Source organism: Festucalex cinctus, chromosome 6, assembly GCF_051991245.1.
Source record: "Festucalex cinctus isolate MCC-2025b chromosome 6, RoL_Fcin_1.0, whole genome shotgun sequence".
NCBI classification, from domain to species: Eukaryota; Metazoa; Chordata; class Actinopteri; order Syngnathiformes; family Syngnathidae; genus Festucalex; species Festucalex cinctus.
The window spans coordinates 14,231,288-14,255,036 of NC_135416.1; the positions used below are offsets into that span (position 1 = coordinate 14,231,288).

A 23,749-nucleotide genomic window follows, 5' to 3' on the forward strand; every position below is an offset into this window, starting at 1 on the left:
TCTTTTCCAAACCGAATGTGGAATATGTGGATGACATCAAGATGGCCGTGATTGAGCTACAGAGAAGAACCCTGTATTCTGGATATGGAATGTATTTTGTGTGGCACCAGGCCTGAAACTTTACTGACACACATTGAATGTGAATGGATAAATGGATATTAACAATCCCATTCCCAATTGACCTGTGGTTGTCTTCCAGGATGCCCTGACCCTCCACAAGCCTCACGGCATGACGGTCCACATCCACGTGCTGGCTGTCCACCGCACCTTCCGCCAGCAGGGCAAAGGCTCCATCCTGATGTGGCGCTACCTGCAGTACCTCCGCTGTTTGCCGTACGTTCGGCGGGCTGTGCTCATGTGCGAGGACTTCCTGGTTCCCTTCTACCAGAAGTCGGGCTTCAAGGTGCAGGGTCCCAGTGAGATCACAGTGGGGCCGCTCACCTTCATTGAAATGTTCTACCCGGTCAGGGGCCATGCCTTCATGCGTCGCAACAGTGGATATTGAGAATTGAGACTGATGTGGTTTTTCTCAGGATGGATGCCAGTGGCAGGCCCCTGGTTGGAAAAGGAACAGTTTGAGGGGATGTCAGGCTCAGTGATCATTTCTTTGAGAGATAAAGGGTGATCCGCTCTCAGCCTTGGAAGTGGAACAAACCGTCTGGCATTAAAAAATAATAAAAGAAAAAAAAAAACACAATACATTGTTAAAAAAATAAAAAGGTCTGAAAGAATGCACTCATTAGGAAAATATATTATAAAGGTTTTATATTGTGTTTATAATTGCAACGTCTTTAAACTGTGGTTTGATAAATGCCGGACATTTATGATTAGTCTTGTAAGTATAATGCTACGTTCAGACGTCCCAATACTCTGTCCACATCGTTTGTCTTCGCCATGTGGCCACAAGTTACTAAAGGTGCTGGCACATTCAGATTAATAAAAATACTATCATAGAAAATAGAACACTCAATATGAACCCTTCTAGCATCATGCCTTCTCCGTTGAAGATATTCATCATCTGTGCCTCCTTAAGTCTTGAATCAAGACAACTGTTTGAAATACTGTTGTAATGTTTTGTTATTGAGATAATAAAGGATATATTTTCGAGTTTGTCAGTGTTAATGTGTTTTGAAAAAAACTACCTAGTCCATATTTTGTCAAAAATATATTCAGGTATTTAAGTTGTTCATCATACATTTGTGCTCATGAGTTTACAGGGTATGTAAGCAACTGTATGTCTGCCAACTACTGGTGACACATACAGTTGTGCTCATAAGCTTACATACCCCTACGTAAATTTATGACTTGTGTTTACATACCTTTTCGTAAACTTATGAGCACACCTGCAGCTACTTAATATGACCAAGTGTTATTCCATTTCAATTACAGAAGTGCAATAAAACAAATTGACATTCATTTCAAGACACACTTATAAATACAGTGTCATTTATTTTTACATGATTGCTTTAAAATACATTGATTTTCAAATTAATTTAAAGAAAATGGAAAGTAGAGCTTTGACGACAAAAAACAATGTTCATGTTTCCCTTTTTGTTTCTCGCCAAGAAAGAAGTCATTTGTTCCCAGTGCAAACATTAGTTTAGCTGCTGTGAAGTCATAATTGATTTCGGTGTATTAATTATTCACATGCTTTCAAAAAAAAAAAAAAAAAAAAAAAAGGCACAGTGCACGATTCCTTAAAACAGGTGAAAGTGATTGTTTGCCCTTTTCGTACAATTTTGGGGCTAAAAAGAGAGGACATTTGAAACAGAGCTGTTAAAACTGGTTAAAATGTGTTTAAAAAAAAAAAAAAAAAAAAAAAAAACATACAATAAGTTATTATATGCGTATACATCTCATGTTTTGCATGATGTCAAATGACCAGCAAGTGAAGTGATAAATCTCATAACTCACTTAGCTCGCTAATCCTTCAGCACGACCTCTCATAGCCAGACTGCCCTGTCGGCGATGCTGCCACAGCACTGCACACAATAAACATTCAAAGGCTTTCTAGACAGAAAAACAAAAACGAGACCTATAACTTAAGATGACACTTTGTCATTTGGGACTGCTCGGGGCTGGATTTACAGATACTGACGACTATAATCATCCAAATTCCGTATCTTGATCCGTTGGTGCTAGGATAAATGACTGATGACGGATGCTAACCTTACATAACTAAACTACAAGTGGGTAAAATGGCAGTGAATTTAAGGCAACAAGTGGTTTAGCACATTTACCTCAGTCCACCACTGTTACACTTTCACCGCATTACCTTCTGTCGACCTAAAAATGTAATTTTTCAAAGACTATTGGCATGCCAAGAGGACCTCTTCAAGGAAACGTAAGCGTCATAGTAGATCTGTCCATATAGTGTTTAACCCAATGTTAGACATCCAGTTCATCTAACCTGATAAAGGTGGTACCCATTTTCACTAAACCAGTCTTTTCTTGTATTCCCTTTCAAATGCTGAACAAAACCTGCGAAGCTTCTTTGGTTTCATCCAGCTTTTTGCATTTGAGGTCCTGAGTAATTTTCCCATCATCAGCGTCTAACGATCCATTGGCCCACCACCAAGTAAATACTGGTGGAGCCAAACCTTTATGGAAGTGTGTGAATCATCAGACTCTGCCGGATACCTTTGATAAACCAACCATCACAAAAGTCACGATTGCCAAAGATTTAAAGGACACTTAGAAAACCTGGATTGTCATTGGTTAGCTTGCTCACAGAGACTAATGCACAACATGGTTAATGTCGTGATCAATATCGTACTTTTCACAGAACTTGCTCGTGAAGGGCAGGCACGTGAGATGCTCCAGCCAGTGCCAGTTAATGGGGTAAATATAAAACCAAACAATAAGTGAAGAGAAGAGTCCAAAGTAGGCCAACAGCGAAACGACAATGAGGATGCGTTTGCGGTACTTGTCAAAAGTTCCAAATGTGACGTAGGGCAAAAAGGCAAAAGAGAGCAGCATGCCGCTGAGGAAGCCAAAAATGTGAGCGATGTTGTCGATCCACGGCAAAAGGCCGCACAAGAAGAGGAAAAAAACAATGCCCAAGAGTTTGAAAAAAGCTTTCCACGGTTTCTCCAACATCTGCCAACCTTGAAAGAGTTCAACAAACAGGCACGCCAGGAGGCCGAACTGAGATCCTGCTGGTCCCACCTGGAGGGGCAGAGAAACATACTGTGACATCATCCACCTACCAGTAGGCCATGTTCACTTCACACACAAGAAGACAAATGGATACTTAGAACTAGATATAAAACTTTTTTTTTATTTTTTTTTATTTAAGCAACGTATCCTGTACAGAGATCTGAATACAAAGTCAAAGATTCATTCAAACTATGAACACTGAAAAATCATTGCTGCCTGTGCCCACTTCAATATTAACATTAACAATGTTTTGGAAAAATGTCTTTTGTTACTCCTTATCCCAACTATACAACAGGCATATCAATCCATCCATCCATCCATCTATCAGTTTTCTTAACCGCTTGCTCCTCACAAGGGTCATGGGGGTGCTGGAGCCTATCCCAGCTGGCTTTGGGCAGTAGGCTGGGTACACCCTGAACTGGTTGCCAGCCAATCACAGACAGGTATATCATTTCCTTTAATGAGACACTGAGTAGAATTTTCTGCCATCTAGTGGTGAACTAATAGAATGCAACGACCTAAGTTCGAAACACGTGCGTTTCGTAGCATGATGCCACACTTCACAAGCCTACAACCAATTGCTACATTCGCAATGTTCTTCTCCTTCAGGTGTCCGTAACAGAAAGATGGCAACAAAACATGTCAGCCTTCTCTAAGGTGAAGTGAAACCAGAGTAATATTGTAATATAATTATCCATTACGAGACCTATGGTTATATTCGAAACGAATGTTGATGTGATAGAACATTTTTGCATGTTATTGAAATTAATAGAGCATTTGAAAAATTAATGACAATTGGAAAATTGAATAATTCTTAAAAAAGAAAAAAAAAGAAAAGGACCACATGTATCAAAACCTTGATACAATTTCTCAACAAGAGGTTCAGAAAAGTATGTCCACATTCATTCGACTTGACTCACGGTGCCCCTCATTAGGGGACCTAATCCTGAGAGTAAACATGATTTAATACAAATTACTGGACATGCTGATAAACAACTCGACGGTCTAAACATTTTTACTGAGATTAAGATTTTACTGAGATGAAGCAGAAAGGCAGCATCAATAATTTTTAATGACTTCACTGCACCTACACACAGACTAGGGGTTTGGTCGTGTGGTGGGGAGAACGTCGTTGTAAAGGTGAGAAGATTAGTGTAAATGACGTTGGGGCTGATTTTGGAGTCTTGCCTGGTCGTAAAATGGCAGATGGCTAATCTGTGAAGACAACCAACTTCTACAAACAACAACGATGCGCAGCATGTCACCCACACAGCCCAGACGGCAAGGCTGACACGTTCCAAACGCACAACGCGGTCACTTGTGATTGGCTGAGATCAAACTTTTAGAAGACGAGCAATCTCATTTACTCTTACTGGGTTCTGCCTACAAATCATGCATGGACCTCTCACTCTTCACTTTCACCATCTTAGGTCGATGCAATCTGTCTAAAAATCTGCGACGTGTGTACATTCGTGGTATTGTACACAAGTTGTTATTCAAGCAATTTCTTGTCTTCTTAACCGTCAAAGGTTAATCCACTTATAGCACCTCCTTAAGTGGCTTTACTGTCATGTGCTGTGCTTCCTGTGAGTATTCCTGGTGTGTGGAGACCTGTGAGCTGGTTAGTTTATAGGAGAGTTAGACATGACTCTCTCACGTCACGGCGCGTCACAATCCAAACTACATCACGTCGCAACAAGCTGACGAGAAAAAACACACATGGTTCAAAATGGATCGATAATGCTAATTGATGGAGCAAAATTACATTTCAGGTAACTCGTGCCTGGTCTGGTTCTAATGAGTTCCCATGGAAGGTTTCCAACGTGGGCCATTTCCAAAATTCCACAACTAAACCTCCCAAAGAAAGTTTTTGGAAACATGATTTTTTAGTTTAACAGATTGAAGTTAAATAATGCATCATTTATTTTTTATTTTTTTCATTTGAATTCCTGCTAACTTCACATGGAAAATATTTAAATTACTGCTTCAAGTACGGTAAATATTTATTATACCATGAGTGAATTGTGTAAATATTTCTCATCCACTATATTGTTCTAAAATGCTTCCATGGGTGCCAGGATGAGCTTTTAATGCACAAGAAGGTGTGAGGACAAGAAATCATACCAGAACCATCTCAGCTACACAGCAACTGTATCTGTGCAGAACGGTAAATAATCCCAGTTAGCAATGGCCTTTGTTTGGCCACACAAAGGTATTAGACTAATCCCAAAAAAGGGAGAAAGTGGCCCTTTGCAGACATACACACACAAACACATGAGAAAACAGGCTTGCCAATAGAAAGTAGGTAATCTTGAACGTGTTTTTTTCCACGCACACACTCAGCTTTCAGATTAATAGAGCAATTATCGAACTGTCATCATTTCTCTATGTAGGGTAAGTGACAGAGGCACACAATCTGTCAAAATTCCTCTTCCTGTAAATTCAATAAATAGATTAAATGTGTATATTTGTGCATTTTCTTTCATGATAAATGTGTGCTGGTCATATTTTTTTGGTATGGGTGAAATGTGTCGGTAAACACACAAAAAAAGTATATTTAATTTTCAGTGCACTGATCATGTGAATTATCATGGGCTGAAGGCTCATGTGAGGTATATAATTATTTGCAATACTGGTCTGTCTGTCACTTGAGTAAATGGAAGGTTAAATGCGCTTTGATAATCCTCAGAGTGGGAAACCTTCTCCAGTTAGTGAACTAAGTCGCTTTAAACCAGTGAGTGGGAACACTAGGAAAAACACCAGACAACAACAGCGGATATGAGGAAATGGCTCCACCAGTCAGTGACACTGTTGTGATGTTGTGATCAACATGTTGTTTATGTACTTGTTAGGATTATTTAGTAACCAATTTGTATTTTATGATATTGAAGGAAGCACAGAACACACAGTTGTTGACACTCTATTATCGACCGTTAACCAGGGATGTGTAACTGGTTGTCTGCATGACGCCCATACACTGAGTAGCCCCCAATTAATTTGGGAAAATAGCAGTTTTGCATTGTAATAACAGTGTTCACCATTAGATGGCAGACATTGCTCCTATTTCCTACTACTACGTTGGAACCTGTGTATGTTGTCTTTTTTTTTTTTTTTTTTTTTTAATGTAAAACCTTTGACAGTTGTGAAGTATTCAGCACATTGGTTCAATAAAAACAGATATATCTGCACAATTGCACAAATTTTGTCCTTATTTAAAATGACATTGTTCATCATACATACAGTTGTGCTCAAAAGTTTACATAAACTTGAGGTATGTAAACTTATGAGCACAACTGTATGGTTAGGAAGTGTGCGGTCCTATGTGGAGCCCCAGTAGCATTTATGAAAAATTGTTGCTCCCTCCTGATCACTGCACTATACAAACAAAAAGTGCACATAGTCTTTATACAGATGATTATATTATATTCTAAATGCTTTTGTTTGGGCAGAAAAATTGTATGTTTAAATATATTTGATACATTAAAAGAATAATAGAAATCAATCATGCCAAGTTTTATTCATTTATGCAAGCATGCATTCAACAAAGAGAAACTTACCTCAGCTCTGTATGGCAAGAAGAGGGCAGAGGCAAGATTTCCAGTTATACCACTCAAGATGTAAATGACAGAGATGCGCACCCAACCAGCCAACTTCTCCAGGTCTCTCAAAATGGTCATCTGAAACACTACTGATACCATGCAATGTAGTAACCTAAACACATACAAATATCAATCTGAGAATAGCACAACTATATACAACATCTACATATATATATATATATATATATATATATATATATATATATATATATATATATATATATATATATACATTTTTAAATTAAGCTCTCTGACTTCTTCAAAATAAAACTCAGGGAGTCCTCACGTGCTGAGAAACATGAGCATTTAAGGGTCACACGTGTGAACAGTTTAAGGCATTATGGGGAATTTAGAAATAATGCTAAAAATTATAATTCTGAAGGAGGCTGACATACTTAAGTAAAAAGGTTTAACACACTGTTTGAGAAAAATTAAAGTTTACTGTGCGGAATCAAGCAATTGTAAAACTTTTTATGCAGATTACCTCATTTTGTAGCAACATGTAGGTCAACAAATGTATGTTAGAAAAAAAAAAAAAAAGGAAATTGAGGAAGTGCATACCCAGCATGGAGGAAAAGGGATAACCAGAAACGGTAAAACTGATCAGGCACATCAGGGTTTAGGAAGGGAAGCAAGCCACAAACATCATCCAGACAATGGACCTGCAGAAAGTTGGCACATGAATGAAAAAAGCACTTAAGACACTCCCACGTATGTAAATTGTGCACATTGACTGACATACTCACTCTACCTGTGAGCACAGTGTGGCATCCTCATGGAAGTAGCCATGCATGAAAGAGCAATATTCCCTGGTTGTAATCTCGCACCTACAGGAACGGGACATCATTTCATTTTGACAAGCTCATACTCAACATCTCACATCCTAATGACTGCAGCAGGCACTGTCGTCATTCAAAAAGTAGACGTAGCAAGGTCTCACCTGCCCTTCGTGCCTATGCAGCAAGGTCTCCCTTTGATGTTACAGTCCATGTGCCGGTAGCCGGTATTATTCGCCTTTTTGGGATGTGTGCATACCTGAACAAACAAACACAAGCATGAATGGCCCCAAAACAGATTACAAGTGTGCAAAACAATTCCTCCGCAACATTACAACTTTCTCACCGGCCACTGGGTGATGTCATCTGGCCACATGTGAGGCTGTTGAGACGCAGGCTCTTCACATATTCTTCACACGGTGAGGCAGGGAGGAGATTTGAAACGATACAGTCCCACTTTGACAATTACGTAGGCTCAATATGATATTATTAATGCGATCTGGACACAAATGCATGTCTATGCGCTCACCTGGGATCCTGGTGACAGACAGAGCCAGAAGATCTGCGGATGTCCACAAGCTCATTGTTCCATTTGATAAATGTGGCCAGTGTTTCCTGTAGGGACAATTTGTTATAGGATCCAACATAAATCACAAGACAATTCTAATGTAGAAGGCATATTTCAGGAAATAGAATTAATTCATATAACGATTCAGCTGTATACTTTTGAAAGAGTGTGTTGAGAATAATTAGTATTGCACATGGATTACAGTTTAAAAGATTAAATGTGCACGTGCCAGAATGAGTTCAGTGCGTGCTGGCGAGTTTTGAGACAATAAAGTTGTTTTAAACAGATGTGTCAATGTACTGAACAACATACAGAGCAGTCAGAGCTGAGAGTCTGCACACATCCAGAGTTATCATTCTGAACACAACAGCCAGATTCTTTTTCCATATTTTTGGCCTTCTGGATGAGAAGAACTATTTGTTTATCCTGGCGGATACATGGAGAGAACTTGGCTCCCAAATGAATCAGGTCGTCCTGAGAAGAGAGGAAATAACTATTATTTTTTAGTGGGTCTTCACTCGTGCTTGGTAAAATACAGCATAGGAACTGACACTTACCGATCTCGGGCCGATCCAAAAGTTCTGCTGTTGGATGTACTTGACACTCTCATAGATGCCTTTATTCTTCAGCACCTGCAGGGGGCGACATATTGCTGCAATGAACAACATCAGACAACATGACTGCAACAGATTTCACAAGGTGCACTAGTAAATAGTCACATATTGTGGGGAAAAATTACAAATTAAAGAAAGGCAAAGTAATCTTTTAGTATTGGTAAAAAGAAAAAGGATATTTGGAAATTCACTTACTAGCTCTGTTTTCGAATGTTGTGCAAACCCCACAGGGGCAAAACCATAAGTACAGCAGGACAGTAACGTGATTACGACATGGACAAATGTGATCCAGTAGGTAAAGTAAGGCCTGAAAACACAAATGATGACATGAAGCATGAAGTTAAAAATGTGTACTTAAATGTTTTGCCCCACCAAACACTAATTTGACTGTGTTAAATTCCCTTCTCTTTGTGGTGGGCTTTGCAAGTCAATTTTATATCAAGTAAGAATTCAATCCCAACCTATGGCTATCGAAGTCATCCAACTGCTTCTGGATGGTACTGCTGAGGCTGCGTCGATAGTGCCGGTTCAGCCACTTGCCCACGACGCCCATTCCATAGTGGCGCTTTTTGTTATCAAAAGCAAAGTGCTTCACTTGGGAAGCGATACGACGGCCGCGTCGAGGATGGCTTTTCTCCTGCACCGCTGCTGGCGTGCGGGGTGTTCGAGAAACATCCTTACTAGGTATGGCGTTGGGGGGGGAGAGAAAAGACCAAATAACATTTAAAGACATAATAAATCATATACATTGACACAGATTCTACAGTGGTTGTACAAAGTTGCTGGAAAAAAAAAAAAAAAAAAAGTCATATGGAATTTATCACAGAGACTTATAATGGTCAACACGAGTTTAAATGTGATTGGTTAGTGATTGGTGATGTATTGATTTCAATACATATCGAGCCCCAGTCAAAAGATCTTATTTTTATTTCACATCATGAAAATATATACGTATTTATTTATTTTTTTTAACTGTACGTTATAGGTTACATTAATGGTGGAAACGCTTTGAAATGATCTATCTTGGGTTTATCTTCTATATCCCAAAAAAAAAAAAAAAAAAAAAAAAAAGGGGTGTGTGGACTTTTTATATCCACTGTATATGTATGGAAAATTCATTCATCATGACCATTTTACTTCAGTCGAATTTTTTTTTTTTTTTTTTTTTTTTTTAAATCATGAAATGTTTCTTCCTAAAATCATTTGGCTATTGTGGTTTTACTCACAGGCTTGAGAATTTCTGGTCCTGTTCCTCACTTGGAGCAAAAGCAGCGGACAGTGGTGGTGACTCAAATACGTCATCAGTCATAGAATACAACTCATCGTGGACATCAACCTACAAAGAAGTTTCAGCAGGGGGTATCGTTAGCTAAAGATGAGAAGCCATTTATTCTGCCTGTCACAATGTTTTGTGGTTCAGAGTCAGAGAGGAGAGTGATGGATAGGTTTGCAGCAATAAAATAAACAAATGAATAAATGAATAAATAAATAAATAAATAAATAAATAAACACAAGTGAAATTATGGTTAAGCAGTTTGGAAAATAAATGGGTAATGACTGAATATTTACTCTACATTCTGGCTGACCTTGCTAAAAAAGAGTGACTCAGACATGTCTGCCGAGTCCACAGCTTCATCGTCCAGCCAGCTGGGCCTGACAAAGCTCCTCCTGGGAAAGCTGCGACCTATCAGGGAACCCGCTAAGCCGTTTCGGCCCTGGCGGGGAAAAACACACACACGCGAGACATGGAATTGATTATTAAATTTAACGTCTAGGCATGAAATATGCAGAGTAGTTTTCCGCTGGATTGTTGGAAATCCTTGGAGTTTACGTCACAGTAAATATAAAGTTCATTTTCAAGTATAATAATAGATCTTTTTTTTTTTCCCACGATCAAATGTACTATACCTAATGCTTCGAATAACGGTCAACTCTGTGACTAATAACAATTAGAATCCATGAATAAACACACACACGCACGCTTTCTGGAGTTGTACCCACCCTCAGCAGGTTATTTGCAGCACGGATGCTCATGCGGGCAACGGACTCCCTCTTTCGTTTGGGGAAGCGACTGTACCCAGAGCGCTGGCTTGTGAAGGAGCTGAGCGAGGTGACCCCAGGGGTGATGGGAGCCTTGGGGGAACGAACGTCTATGTCCTCAGGGTAACGGAATGCTCGACCCCGTGCCAGCGGGTCCACAATCTATCAAATCAGAGGAGGAATGAGATATTCTCGAGGAAGATGATAAACAGTAACTTGGAGACTTAATTGGTGTGCACTATGTTGACATGTCTGATTGACAACATAGTACCTTAGGCATCTTGGGTGGAGCTGGTGATTCCAGGCTCTGATCGATGCTTGTGGCCGTGTCAGGCTCTCTGAATTGGGGCTTCAGCTTGCCATAACGTTGGCTGCAGTGGCGCATACTCTTCCTATGCCAAACCTGCTGCTTGGTCTCACAGTCGTCTCCTACCCCAAACCACTGGGCCGTATTCCTGCAGGTACAGGGGAAAGATGGCGGACAAAGCGTTACCTGATAAGCGTCCATAAGTGAGGTCAGAGGCTTTTGCTCAGTCAATATGCTCTTACTTGCGAATACTCTGTGAGAGTGATGTCTGTCTTCCAAACTTTTCCCTTCTCTCTGAAGCTGACCGGCCTCCATCTCCGATTCCGCTGACACTCTCTGACACGGAGCTGGTTGCTTGGCCACTCATGTTTTTCTTCAAAGATGACAGAAGGGGCTATCCAGACCAATAAAGGCAACAATTAAATCAGATGGGAGAAAGTTTTAAGCTGTTTGGAATGAATTATAAAAAGAAGGAAAATAAAAGAAACTAATTACTTCTCAGTGGTTTATTTGCAAAGAGTAGTCTGCAAAAAAACAATCATGAGGCGAGCAAACCGAATTTAACATGTTCTTAACAACACGTTCAGATTTTCTTTCAAATCTACTAGCTACTTGAAAATTAATTCAGTCTGGGCAGAAAACCTAACTTCAGTGTGATTAAAATGTTAATATATTTTTGCATTGTGGATTTTAGGATCAGAAGTTTAGGGGTGCTGATAGTTTCAGAGCACCTCTGATGGTTTGACGGATGAGGTGAGAGGATGGGGGGCTTCCCATTTTGCCGCTCAAAAGAATGCGCACCCACAATCACGTACAACATTAAGCTTTATAAGACAGATATTCACATGCATGCATGCACACAAACATCATAAAATGTATAAAAACAAGGTATGCCACGGCGGGCTTAGTTTTCAAACAATCGCGGCACTGTGGTTACATTTTCCTACATGCCATGTTGTCCTTCCACTTATGCATTTTTGGGTCACGTTCGTCAAATCCCAGCTGAAGCAAACAGGCCTTTTTCACTAGTTAGAATAGATGCATAAATAGTAGTGGTACACCGATCGATCAGCCACGAATCGTGATCTGCCGATTTCCGGCGAAAAGTGCAATGTCGGTCAATGCTTTCCATTGCTGATCACAAAAAAATAAATTGCAGCCAACTAGAGACCAGCTTGTGCAGTGTATTGGCTCCTCCACTTTTCCTTAATACTGCACATTACAGACCAATCTATCTTCTGCACTGTCAATTTGAAATAATGTCCTGTTTTTGTACAATAAAGGGATGGATATTTGGATATAATTTTTTAGAATCTAATTGATCAAACAAAAACATAATTGCCAGCTTTAAAACTGAAAAATGTGAAGCTAATCCATTTAATTGGTATCAAAATGGACAGCATAAAACCATGTGATTGGAGCACTCCTAATCAATAGATACAACTGTGTTTTATGTCTAATAAGAGATTTAAAAAGAAAAAAAAAATCAATACATTAATACATCTTTTGACCATCCTTCTCGTTCATCAAACACTCTTACCTGAACCTGCCTTTTTTTTCCCCCCAGGAAACAATCTTACATGATGAAGCTATCTCTCTGTTCACACAGACTGTACGATACGTGTACACACGCGCGCAGACACACACGAAAAACTGTCAGCTTACTCTTATCTATTCCAAAATATAAAAATCAAGCCCAGTATTATAATAGTGTGTTGATATTGAGTGGGTGAGAAATTTGCCAAATATTGTTTATTTATAGCTACTCACTCACACCACTCCATATGACTTGAAGGTATAACCGTGCAGCTCATGCTTGAGGCAAAAGTGGGATCTTACTGTATTTTTGTTGTTAAATATTACATTTACCAGGTACTGTATAGTTTTAACACTAAGATTAAAAAGAAAAATCTACATTTTTCCTTGGTTTTTAGGGGTGATTGAGCACTGCCAAAAATGGGCTACACATCTTGTGTTGTTGTTTTGTTTTTTTGGGTTGTTTTTTTTGTGAAAAGACAAAACATCTGGAAGAAGTCCAATACAACTGCAGTCGATACAAAGCTATGTAATCAAGTGAGAAGAAGCAAGTTCAACCATAAGTGACTCATTTAGATGGTGAGGGTAATGGGCTTCCTGACTGTTAGGTTAATGGGGCTGGAAGTGAACTAAAAGGGAACTGACAGGGAAAATAATAAAGCATTCTATTGGAAAAAAAAAATAATAAGCAGCAGAACTTACAGCAATTAATTATCACTTGAATAATTAATACTTTATTAATAATCTCACAATCTAACAAATAAAAAGAAAAAGTACTTTGTATGACTGTATATTTTTGTAAAATGAAATATTAATTTGTATTATTTAGCTAATAACATATTGTTAATGACAGCACAGACCTGAAGCACAAATCTTACTATAGCCACTATTACAACAGAATATTTTTTTTAACAGTGAAACATTACATTACAAATTTCCAGCATGCTTGGTATGTGTGGGGGCTGGGGACAGTACACTATTTATTTTATAGACTGAACAAAATATTTCTCAACTTGTTTACAATTTTAAGTAGACCATGGAGCACAGCCTTTCTAAATTAAACGTCCCTGGTAAGGTAACAAGAGCAAGTGGTTGCTTGGATAATACCTGGTAACAAATGTATGCATGGTTTCTACAGTAACTGATCTTCCGGAACAATTTAAGGGCTCAGTGGTACTGAAATGGCATGTTTGTATTCAGAGCAAGAGGCCTGCAGGGGGGGAAAGGTTTGGCCTCCTGCCTGCAAACTTAATGGACAGCTGCCAAACATGCCCTTCTGCGCTGCCAAAAAGAGATACACATACTGTACTTGAATGCCTAATACTTTTAAAAATAATAATACATAGTCTTGATTGTTGTTTTTAATTCCAACTAGAATGGCCCTAGCTTCTTTCCTCTTGCCATTAACTCTTTGAACATTTGAGTCACAATTCCATAGTGACTTGTTGTGAAGATTTGTGAATGAGCACACTACGGGGAAAATTATTGAGCAATGAAAATTGATGCATTGCTATTTTGTATATTTGACTGTATAAGCGGTACAGACAATGGATGGATGGATAAATGGAATGGATCAATCTCCCTGAATGTTCTGAACAACTGTTTCCCTGCCGTTGTCCTAAGTCAGGGGTGTCCAAACTTTTTCATTTGAGGGTCACATACAAAAAATCAAAAGGATGCAAGGGCCACATAATGCCATCATAATAAAGTTATGATGATAAATTGTGTTTAATCCTAAAAATTGTACAAATAATTTATTTGTGCTTTTGCATATTTAGAAAAATGCTACAATATATAAACCAATTTATTTGTAATATGGCAGTAGGGTTATTATAGTTTTGGAATTTTTCATTTTAGTTAGTTTTTATTAGTTTTCACGGTGGTTCTGTTACTTTTTATTAGTTCTTTTAAAAAAAAATGCTTAGTTTTAGTTTAGTTTGTTAGTTAGTTTCTGTATTAGTATTAGTTTTTTGTTTTGTTTTTTAAAATGTGTATTACTTGTGCGCAATATTTAAAAAACACCATGGGAGCAAGGTCATCTGAAGGTGCTTTTCTATTCGCTGCTGCTAGATGACGTCAATTCTGTGTGACATACTTTCAAATGTCATTATTCCGGTTTATATCAAAATAAATCTGCTAAAAATTTAAAATCATCCCCAAAGGCTCATGCATTAAATGAATTACCAAAGACTAAAACGACGGACATGTTTGCTATGATTATAGTTAGTTTTAGTTAGTTTTGTAAACATAAAATGTAGTTTCAATTAGTTTTCGTTTTTTTAAAAAAGCATTTTCCTTTTTATTTTATTTCGGTAACAATATTGTTTTTTTGAATTTTAGTTTTATTTTTTTCATTAGTTTTAGTGAACTAAAATAACCTTTAATGGCACCTGTTATTCGCTACCCTCCCTTCTTACTTTGACAATCACCAAACATTTTTGTTTTGTTTATTGTATTTGAACTGAATCAAATGGCATTTTTAGCTTATGTCGCGGGCCACTGAAAAATGGACGGCGGGCCGCAAATGGCCCCCGGGCCGTAGTTTGGACACCACTGTCCTAAGTTGTGCCACAATGGAGGTCTGCAAGGATGCAACGCAACTTCCCATAAGCGACGCTATGTTGCTCATCATACTACTTGAGAATGAATGAACCGTAGTGCTGCTGGTTGAAGCCCAGTTATGCACTCCATTTTGCCTCAGTTGATTTAACCTCTTGTTCTTTGGCAAACACAAGAACAAAGTTCATTCTGGCGAGGACGTGATAATTCCAGACAACTGCAAGAGGTACTCTTGTATGTATAGAACTGTATCATTAAATGTGAAACCCTTTATAAATGTTAAATGTGCATTAAAGACTGGGTGCTGAGGAAGCGTTTGAGGTGGAAGTAGTCAACCTACCCGTTTCGTGGGGTCATGGGGCATCATCTCTTCAGGTTTCGGTATTGCTATAACAAGACTGGGTGGCTTCTTGCTCTGTAGGCGGCTATCAGGCTTCTTCCCATCAGGAGGCGGATCTTCCCCCTCCTGCGATGACATCCTGACAACGTTCTGCAAAAGAGAAAAATAATGTAAAGAGTGAAACTTTTTTGGTCAAGTCTTGGTAAAATGAATGACTATGAATGAAGTGATTATTATTAGGCTTTGCCTATAAACTCCTGTGACATAAAATAGCTAAAATTTATATAATTTACTTTTCACACAGAAGTGTTCACTCAATTGGAAAATAAATACTGTTGCTGACATGAAGCCCATATGAAAAACAGACTTGTCATCAAGGAGCTCCAAAGATGATGGAAAAGCAAATCACTAAAATTTCTCAATATTATTTCATTTCCATAAGTATCAAATTCAGGCATCTATCCATCTCTTTGTCTCTCTCGCTCACTGTCATCCATAAAGCCAGACCAATGATGGCTCCCAAAGGAAACTATTTCCATTATACTGTCTGTATGTATGCAGACATGCACAGCAGCAGTAACTGGCTCTCCCCCAGGTTTATCTTCTCAAAAAACACTGCCAATTTTAATTTTTCAAAAGCCTATAAGGGGGCCAATAAAAAAGGAAACAGAATAACATCCGACACGATTCACCACAAGCCAAACAAAAAGCGGCATTATCATGGTTTAAGCTGCAATTAACTCTGATGTATCAGTGTTTATGCTCGGTTTCTATTTTAAGAATGGAATTCAATTACATATTTAATTTCCAAATATCCTAACCCTGCTGTCACAAGCTGTTTTGCACTGCATCCATCACTGGCTTTTATTGGGTTAGCTTTAACAGGGGCTGGAAATAACTCTGTGATTGAACTGATTTACCAGTGGAACAAATAAACAGCTCAGTCAAGCAGCAATTCAAAATCACATATTTGCATCAGCATCGGCTTGTAAAGAAAATTCAACTGATGGAGCATAATTAAGCTGTAGTTCAAGTGACAGCAGACAAGATCAATCGTGTTCCAGCTGGTTAGAGATCCACATCCCCCTTCCTCTGCATCGTCGGCTTCTAAAATTACCTGAAGATAATACTGTACATAATAGTTGACTCACCTTTGAATATATCCTGATTCAATGCGTATGTGCTAATGTAACTTCAATGAAAAGACAGGCGAGTATGCCAAATGGCGACAGAAAGCACAAAATGATGGGAGGCTGAGCCCTGCATATGAAATGATTCATATTACATTATGTCAACTCAAGTGTAGGAAAATATGGCTCCACTTGACAGTACTTGCCCCTGACTTTACCAAAGTCACAGTCAAGAGGAGAAACAAGAATTTAGTGTACTTGAGTATGTTCAAAATATCTCCAAGCAAGACACAGAGTACTTCCGCAGTAATGGGAGTAACTATAGAAGTCACCCTTAAGTGTCCTAAGCTCATCCATTACGTCATTAAGGACTGGACAGCTTTGACATTGTTGTTTCGTCGTGGTCCATAAAAGCAATGCGGGGCTCAGGGTGTGTGTGTCAGGAATGGAAGCGGCAGGGAAACTTGACACCAGCTCAATCAATAGACTAGTTTTCTGCTAGACAGGCCGACATTATTTCACTCACTGTGTAGTGTGCACGCCAACCACCACCCATTTTCATTTTTAATGACAATTGTGGTTATATTTCAATTGCATCCACTTCAAGTGTATAAACATTTCAAGCTTGATCTAAAATCCTAATTCTGCTCCCTCGAGATGAGTAGATGGAGGAACATATACATCCACTCAACCACTTAGATAATGAAATAGCTTTGCTAATGGACAGAGCGCTCAAGTGGTGAGGGGAGTACTTACGTAGTAGACCACTGTCCTCTCTCCTCCCAAATGATAGAGACAGATAAGAGCCAGTTCTTGTGATAATTAAGAGATGAGTTTATAAATAATAATATAATCAGAAAATGTACATACTTTGTACATTGAGAGCATGTCAGATTTGTGGAGTGTGTTGTAGCAGGGTTTTAACAGTGATGCTTATGATGGCCGCAAAAAGTTGGGATCCTGTATAGTAATTTTTTTTTTTTCCCTAAAATATATTTTTCTCAATTTCCCAATCTGATTTAAAGACCAAGTAACTATTTTTAAATTATTTACAGAATTTTGACGGGACCTTTGTAAAATTGTGCTTATGACACTTGTGAAGCCTTTTACGGCAATCAGTGAAATTCTTGGAATTATTATTTTAGTGAACACATTTTTTTAAATATTGTAATCTTTTAAAAAATGATGACTGTTTTAGTAGCATAAGAAAAAGTACAGTTTTTCTGATGATTGGAAATCAATAAGTTCTACTACAATAACTTATGTGTGTCATTAAATATGTAGCTGTTTTATCAGACATATACTTTAGACAGACAGACAGACAGTGTTTGTTGCATGACATCAATGGAGGGTTTGATCCTCTTTCAGATGTGGGAGAGAACTCAGCCACCCACTAACTGATATACATAGATTCCAATGGGTCACATGTCATTGGCTGGCATCATCAATTTCGAGTCATGTGACCTGGAAACCGTACAGCCTTTCCAACAAATGCCCAAATGGTTCATCCAAACACCTTCACAATGTGGCCTGTGCTGCGCTCATTCATTCACAGCTGTTGCAAATGCACACAATGCATAAGTACAAAAGCATGCTTCATTAACTAACCGTCAGCCCCACTTGGCCCAGACACGCCTACTGTTTTTCTACAGGAAAGGCTGAACAAATGCGAAGAATTGGATGGATGGATGGATGGATAGATATAATCATAAAAATTTCACAACTAACAATGTCTGTGTGAAAATGTGCGAAAACACCCAGCTGCAGAACTGTTGTTATTTTATACTTTATAGTAAGAATATATAGAGGTAGAACATGGAAAATAAAAATAAAGAGATAGAAGGAAGGTATCACATGGCTGCTTTGAAGACATCCACATTTTTTCACCCACAGTGTATTTTTGGCATGTTTCACACTCTGACTCAAGGTTGAGAAACAACACAAGGCGCCTCCACATCTTTGTGTATTTTCTGCTCAGTTCCTGAGTTTTACTGAACTACTACTTCCATAGTTACCAATATGGATCTTGACATGCAGGTCGAAATGCAATACATTTTATAGCAGTTTAGTAAGAAACAGGAATTAACTTAAATCAGAGATGATTTTTCACTTGATGCATATGTATGCATATGCATCTATTCTAGCGGTATGAAAACCCCCGTGAAATTTGAGAATCCATCATGTAGCGAGACCGCTGCTTTTCACTGAGCCGACTCACCAATCACAAATCAACAGTGTGTTTGGGGGCGGGATATGCGGCTGTGATAAAAACAAGAAGCATGGGAATTGGGATTTGGGAAACGCTTCGTCCATTTTTGAGTCAGTCCTGGCTGCAGTGCAGAGTAGCCTACAGTTCGAGATGTGGCTCAACGTGGGTCGTGGGGTGGACCTAAATGTTTGACTCCAACTACACGGATTCTCAACCACTAATGATGCACTGTCATATGACAGCACACTTATTGTTTTAATACTTTATTGAACATTGAAAAATACGAACTGACCAAAACCCAAATACAGTACCAAGCTTAACCATCCAGGGAGTGCTGCTTGTGCTGTGGACGATAATAGTGCATCCAGTCCGCTCATGGACGCCAAGATGCCCAAGTCAAATACAACCGTTTAGTTAGTTCTGCACCAACTAACTGAGGGTTAAGTGCTTGTAATTTTCGATCCGCCATAAAGTGTAAAAAAAAACAAACAAAAAAAAAAAAACGTGGTGTATAATAAGACAGCACATCATTAAATTCACAAATTTTGTTCTAATTTTTTTTTCAAAATAGTGTGTTTAAAAATTACTCATTTTGGAATCTGAAGATACAGGCATCCTTGCAATTACGAGTTCAACAAAACATGACTAAAAATATTTATGCATGTGTAATATTATAGATGTACATAAGTTTAGAAACCTACATGCAAATTAATGTTACCAGGCGTCATTAAATTTGTGAATTTGTTAAAAAAAATATATTTTTTTTTTAAATGTTCATTTTCACACCACTACGCATTCTTTTTATTGCAGATGCAATTAGGAGTTCAACAGAACATGACTAAAAATATTTATCCATGTACAATATTACTGATGTACATTAGTTGAGCAAATTACATACAAATGAATTTTACCAGGCAGCTTTTATTTTAAGTATACTTACTTCTATACATTAAATACATTTTTAATTCTGTCCAGCATAGGCTAAATAGAGTTATAGTGGTCAACACAGTGATTAACTTCTCTTTATACATGTACAAGAATTGGGAACTAAAGTTAAAATGTTGCTTAAAACATTACCTAAAGAGTTGAAGATTTTATGATGGCAAAAATGAGTCATAACAGGTTAAACATATCCTTGTGGGGAAGCTGTTTTGAAATTAGAACAATTTGGACGACTTGCATCTACGATGATTAAGCTAGTGATCATTTCACATGCTACAAGCTTCTGATGGGCGCTTTCTGTATGCGACTGTGAAATAATCAAGTTCATTGCACAACATCCTTCCTCCTGTAACACTGCCTTTTTCCACATTCTCTTCTGTATTGTGATCACAAACATGATCGCATCATACATTCTGTTGAACTCACATGTTCGTCACTAGAAAGCAAGCTTGCGCCTTTATTTAACCGCATTAGAAAGGGACATTTAAGTTTGCCTTGTCGTCAGTTCAATGAGGAACTGACCCTCATCACTTCTTCTTCTTCGTTGTCAAGTGAGTAGGAGTGCCTTAAATTGCATTACTAACACCGTGAAGCAATTCACTGTAAATTCAGTCAGAGCTATTTGGAGTTTGATCCACGTGTGTCTTAATATTTGCAACTCAAAAACCTCAAATAAGCTCAGTCGAGGAGGCAAAAACAAATTATTATTATTTTTTTTTTACATTTCTCTGAACACTATTGTAATAAAACAGTTAATGAAAATACTGGTTGCTACAATTATGATATGACATTTTATACCATTTAATCTCCTGTGTGAGAGCACGAGGACACTGTAGTGCAGACGGTAATAAGGGACCAGCTGGCAGAGTATTTCAATAAAAGGAACACTGTGCTTGAACAAAACCTTTTCAAGACAATCACGTGTTCGTGAAACAGCAGCCAGCCGGCCTCCTGATAAATTTCTCACTGAATCTTTTAAAATGTGGCTAAAATGTCAGCGCTGGTCAGTAGGCATCACGTGACCATGGCAAAGCATGCAGTTCGTAGGCCAGCAGGAGCGCAATCACAATGCATCAAAAACTGTGGGTGTGTGTGAGTTTTTGGAGTGTCTCAACAGTCAAATCCTACCCTGTCATTCTTCACTTCCAAACAGACAAATCTCCTGATATTAAATGACTCAAAATCTGTTTGTTCTTTGGCTGACATTAGCACACAATGTGTCGACGTTTTAAAAAACAAAACAAAAACAAAAACAAAAAACAGAAGCCACGGGTTTAGTTTCACTACAAAAGAATGGAAAAGACTCTAGATTCCACTTTACGACGCCAGAGGCAGTGCAAAACATTGCACCATTCCCACAAGAGTTGACATGCCCGAACCTGTACACAGGCGAGGGAGTATGTTAAGCAAAGCAGGAGCCTTGTATCTCATCCAGGAGCTTCTCAACATATTGACAACACAATTACAGTAACTCTACCTGGAAACAAATCATGTGTTCTTTCTTTAGGTTTGGTGCGTATACTAGCTGTAGAAACATCACTTCTTTGGGTGCAGTGAGCACTGCTACTGAAATACTACCAGTGAGGGTTTCAGACTCGGGAATAGTTTCCCTGCCAACAGCAGAAGAGCAGCAGCAGAGCGCTTGCCAAGTTCATATTTCATGGCTTCAAAAGCCATTGAATGGCTATGTTCACGCTACATAACTTCCTCTCTTAATTTAAGAATGCAGAAGGTGTGAGTTACACCCTACATGTCATGACTGAGCAGTGACAGTGGGTCAAACTATATAGACAGAAGCCATGGAGCGCAATCAACGAGGTCAAACTTACCCTACAGCTGGGGTGTTGTCGATGTTCCTTAGCTAAGAGTAGTCTTGCTATATTTACTAGTGTCGGAACCAATTTTTGACCACCCAATACCGATTCCGATACCCAGTTTTGCAGTATCGGCTGATGCTGATACTGTACCGATACCTAGGTTGCTGTTTTTTCCCCAACAGGAAAAATTTGTATGTCATTGGTTCAGAGCATTCAAGGGCCAATAGGATATCTTGGCTTAACATGCAGTGAACACATTACACGTCAATGAATGTCGTGCACAAGCAAGACACAATATGCTGCATCCAAAGTCCTATATTAGCGTTGGAAATAATGGTTCCGGCGTGTTACTTGTTTGTACTTGCCGATGCCGATACCACTTTTATGCAGTATCAGGGCCTCTCTCGATACCGGTATCGGAACAACACTAATATGTATTTAACTTTTTTTCACAAAAGTAACTTAAAAGTATTAGATAAGTGACACATTATACTTACAGGGATTTGTGATATACCTTAAATTGAGTGTTGGGGTGTGGGATTTATTCTAAACAGTATGTCGGGGGTCTGTGATGCTTGCTCTAACTACAAGTCACCCCTGAGCTCATTAAATTCAGTATTTTCGGGGGAAAATTGTCTAAATCCGGCGTACCTCACTCTCACCTGACATGAGTTTCAGATTAGTTTTGGATTTGCTTTTTGCAATTTACTAAAAGAAGGATCAACCACAACATTAACACTAAAAATTAGTGACCAAATTAAGACGAGGTCATCATTATTTCAGCATTCATAAATTTTTATTTTTGTGGTTCTTGTGTGCCGTCAGATTTTTCCAAATTAGGATAGTCATAAAGCATAGGAAACACTGAGCTATATGCAAACAAAACACGAGTTCCACGTCAGTCACGTGGCCGCGTTTGAATGGTGCCTCCCGCATAGTTTGGAGAATAAATGTAAGAGCTGTCACACAAATGAAATGTCACAGCACATGGCAGCTGTGATAACGCTAACACAGATACAGAATAAATTGTCTTTTGTTTAGGAGGATAATAAGGTTTTAATGAGGAAAAGCGGCGACTGTTAAGATAACTATTCAAACGGACATACTCGAATTAGTGATTTGTTCATTTTCTCTATGAAATGTGCGTTTATTTCACTTTAGTTTGCCGCACTGTAACAGGTTTACGGTAGCTATTTGTGATGTCACAGCTTGACTACTTTGCATTTCCACGAGTAGCCCGCTAACGACGCCAACAGTGCTTGAAGCTAACTTTTTTTTTTTTTTTTTTTTTACCACCCTGTTACAAAATTATTGTAACCTCAACACCTAAAGGTCTTTCGACTCACCTGTGATAATGAATGGCCGATCTGTTCTTCATGAGCAGGTGGTATTTATCAGCCAAAAACCGTGGCGGTCGGCAAAGCGTCCGCCGGTATGTCTGCACTTCCCTCTTTGTGTCTTCCAACATCCTTGGTTTGACTAGTTGCAACCGCACCACACAGGAGCGGGAGGCGGAGTTTCAACTGACCTCATCCGGAGACGAGGCGAGCTGGACGGACGCCAGCACTGTCAACACCGCCCCCAACCCAAAGTATCGCTTGGGTATTAAATATAAATTTCCTTAGTTGTGTTTTCGACAATACCTGGCTGTACAGTTTATTACACTTTTTTTTTTTCATGTCTCTGGATATAGTTAACAGACATGTTTGTCAGAATTTCCCATTTTTAATTGCTAAATTGTATTCATTCCTTGTTTTTATTAATTTCCAATTAATAAGTGGTTGGTGTGGTGTAGAGTAAATTAACTGACATTGTAAAATAAACAAGTTTACATTTTAGTACATAATCGTTGCGTTAAAGTTAATTAGAAATATAGATTTTATTAATATTACAAAGACATTTTAAATAAAACCCATCCCTGGATTAAAAGTCAATGTATAATCGACAAGCTGTGTCAATGTCATGCTACTGAATTTCTATATTGTACTTGAATAATATGAGACAGTATGAATACGAGGCTGCGATTGGCTGGCAACCAGTCCAGGGTGTCCCCCGCCTACTGCCCAGAGCCAGCTGAGATAGGCGCCAGCACCCCCCGCGACCCTTGTGAGGAATAAGCAGTCAAGAAAATGGATGGATGGATGAATACGAGG

At 38.7% G+C, this 23,749-nt stretch overlaps 2 protein-coding genes across 4 annotated transcripts in view; one reads left to right on the forward strand and one right to left on the reverse strand.

Annotated features, from left to right (window-relative positions):
- Positions 1-1,107, forward strand: part of aanat1 (arylalkylamine N-acetyltransferase 1) — a 3,279-nt gene extending 2,172 nt beyond the window's left edge. The window contains exon 3 of the mRNA XM_077524400.1: positions 200-1,107. Within this exon, the coding sequence (XP_077380526.1) occupies positions 200-505 (306 nt within the window). The 3' untranslated portion in view covers positions 506-1,107. The remainder of the gene's footprint in view (positions 1-199) is intronic.
- The window catches only part of LOC144020680 (inactive rhomboid protein 2-like), a 24,823-nt gene extending 1,656 nt beyond the window's left edge, over positions 1-23,167 (reverse strand). The window contains exons 1-19 of one of the 3 annotated variants that reach the window (XR_013283941.1): positions 22,943-23,167; positions 15,499-15,648; positions 11,306-11,457; positions 11,028-11,211; positions 10,718-10,918; positions 10,303-10,431; positions 9,943-10,052; positions 9,178-9,396; positions 8,912-9,023; positions 8,660-8,734; positions 8,415-8,576; positions 8,064-8,149; positions 7,881-7,944; positions 7,699-7,793; positions 7,510-7,585; positions 7,320-7,420; positions 6,717-6,870; positions 1,915-1,982; positions 183-555 (exon numbers count right to left, since the gene is read on the reverse strand). Coding sequence is in view for 2 of the 3 variants with exons in the window: in XM_077524391.1 (XP_077380517.1) it covers positions 2,737-3,168; positions 6,717-6,870; positions 7,320-7,420; positions 7,510-7,585; positions 7,699-7,793; positions 7,881-7,944; positions 8,064-8,149; positions 8,415-8,576; positions 8,660-8,734; positions 8,912-9,023; positions 9,178-9,396; positions 9,943-10,052; positions 10,303-10,431; positions 10,718-10,918; positions 11,028-11,211; positions 11,306-11,457; positions 15,499-15,636 (2,490 nt within the window). In the remaining variant the exon portion in view is untranslated. Of the gene's footprint in view, positions 1-182; positions 556-1,412; positions 3,169-6,716; positions 6,871-7,319; positions 7,421-7,509; positions 7,586-7,698; positions 7,794-7,880; positions 7,945-8,063; positions 8,150-8,414; positions 8,577-8,659; positions 8,735-8,911; positions 9,024-9,177; positions 9,397-9,942; positions 10,053-10,302; positions 10,432-10,717; positions 10,919-11,027; positions 11,212-11,305; positions 11,458-15,498; positions 15,649-22,942 lie in introns of those variants that run through there. The other 2 variants (XM_077524392.1, XM_077524391.1) reach the window with 2 other exon arrangements.
- Positions 23,168-23,749: the final 582 nt, after the last annotated feature.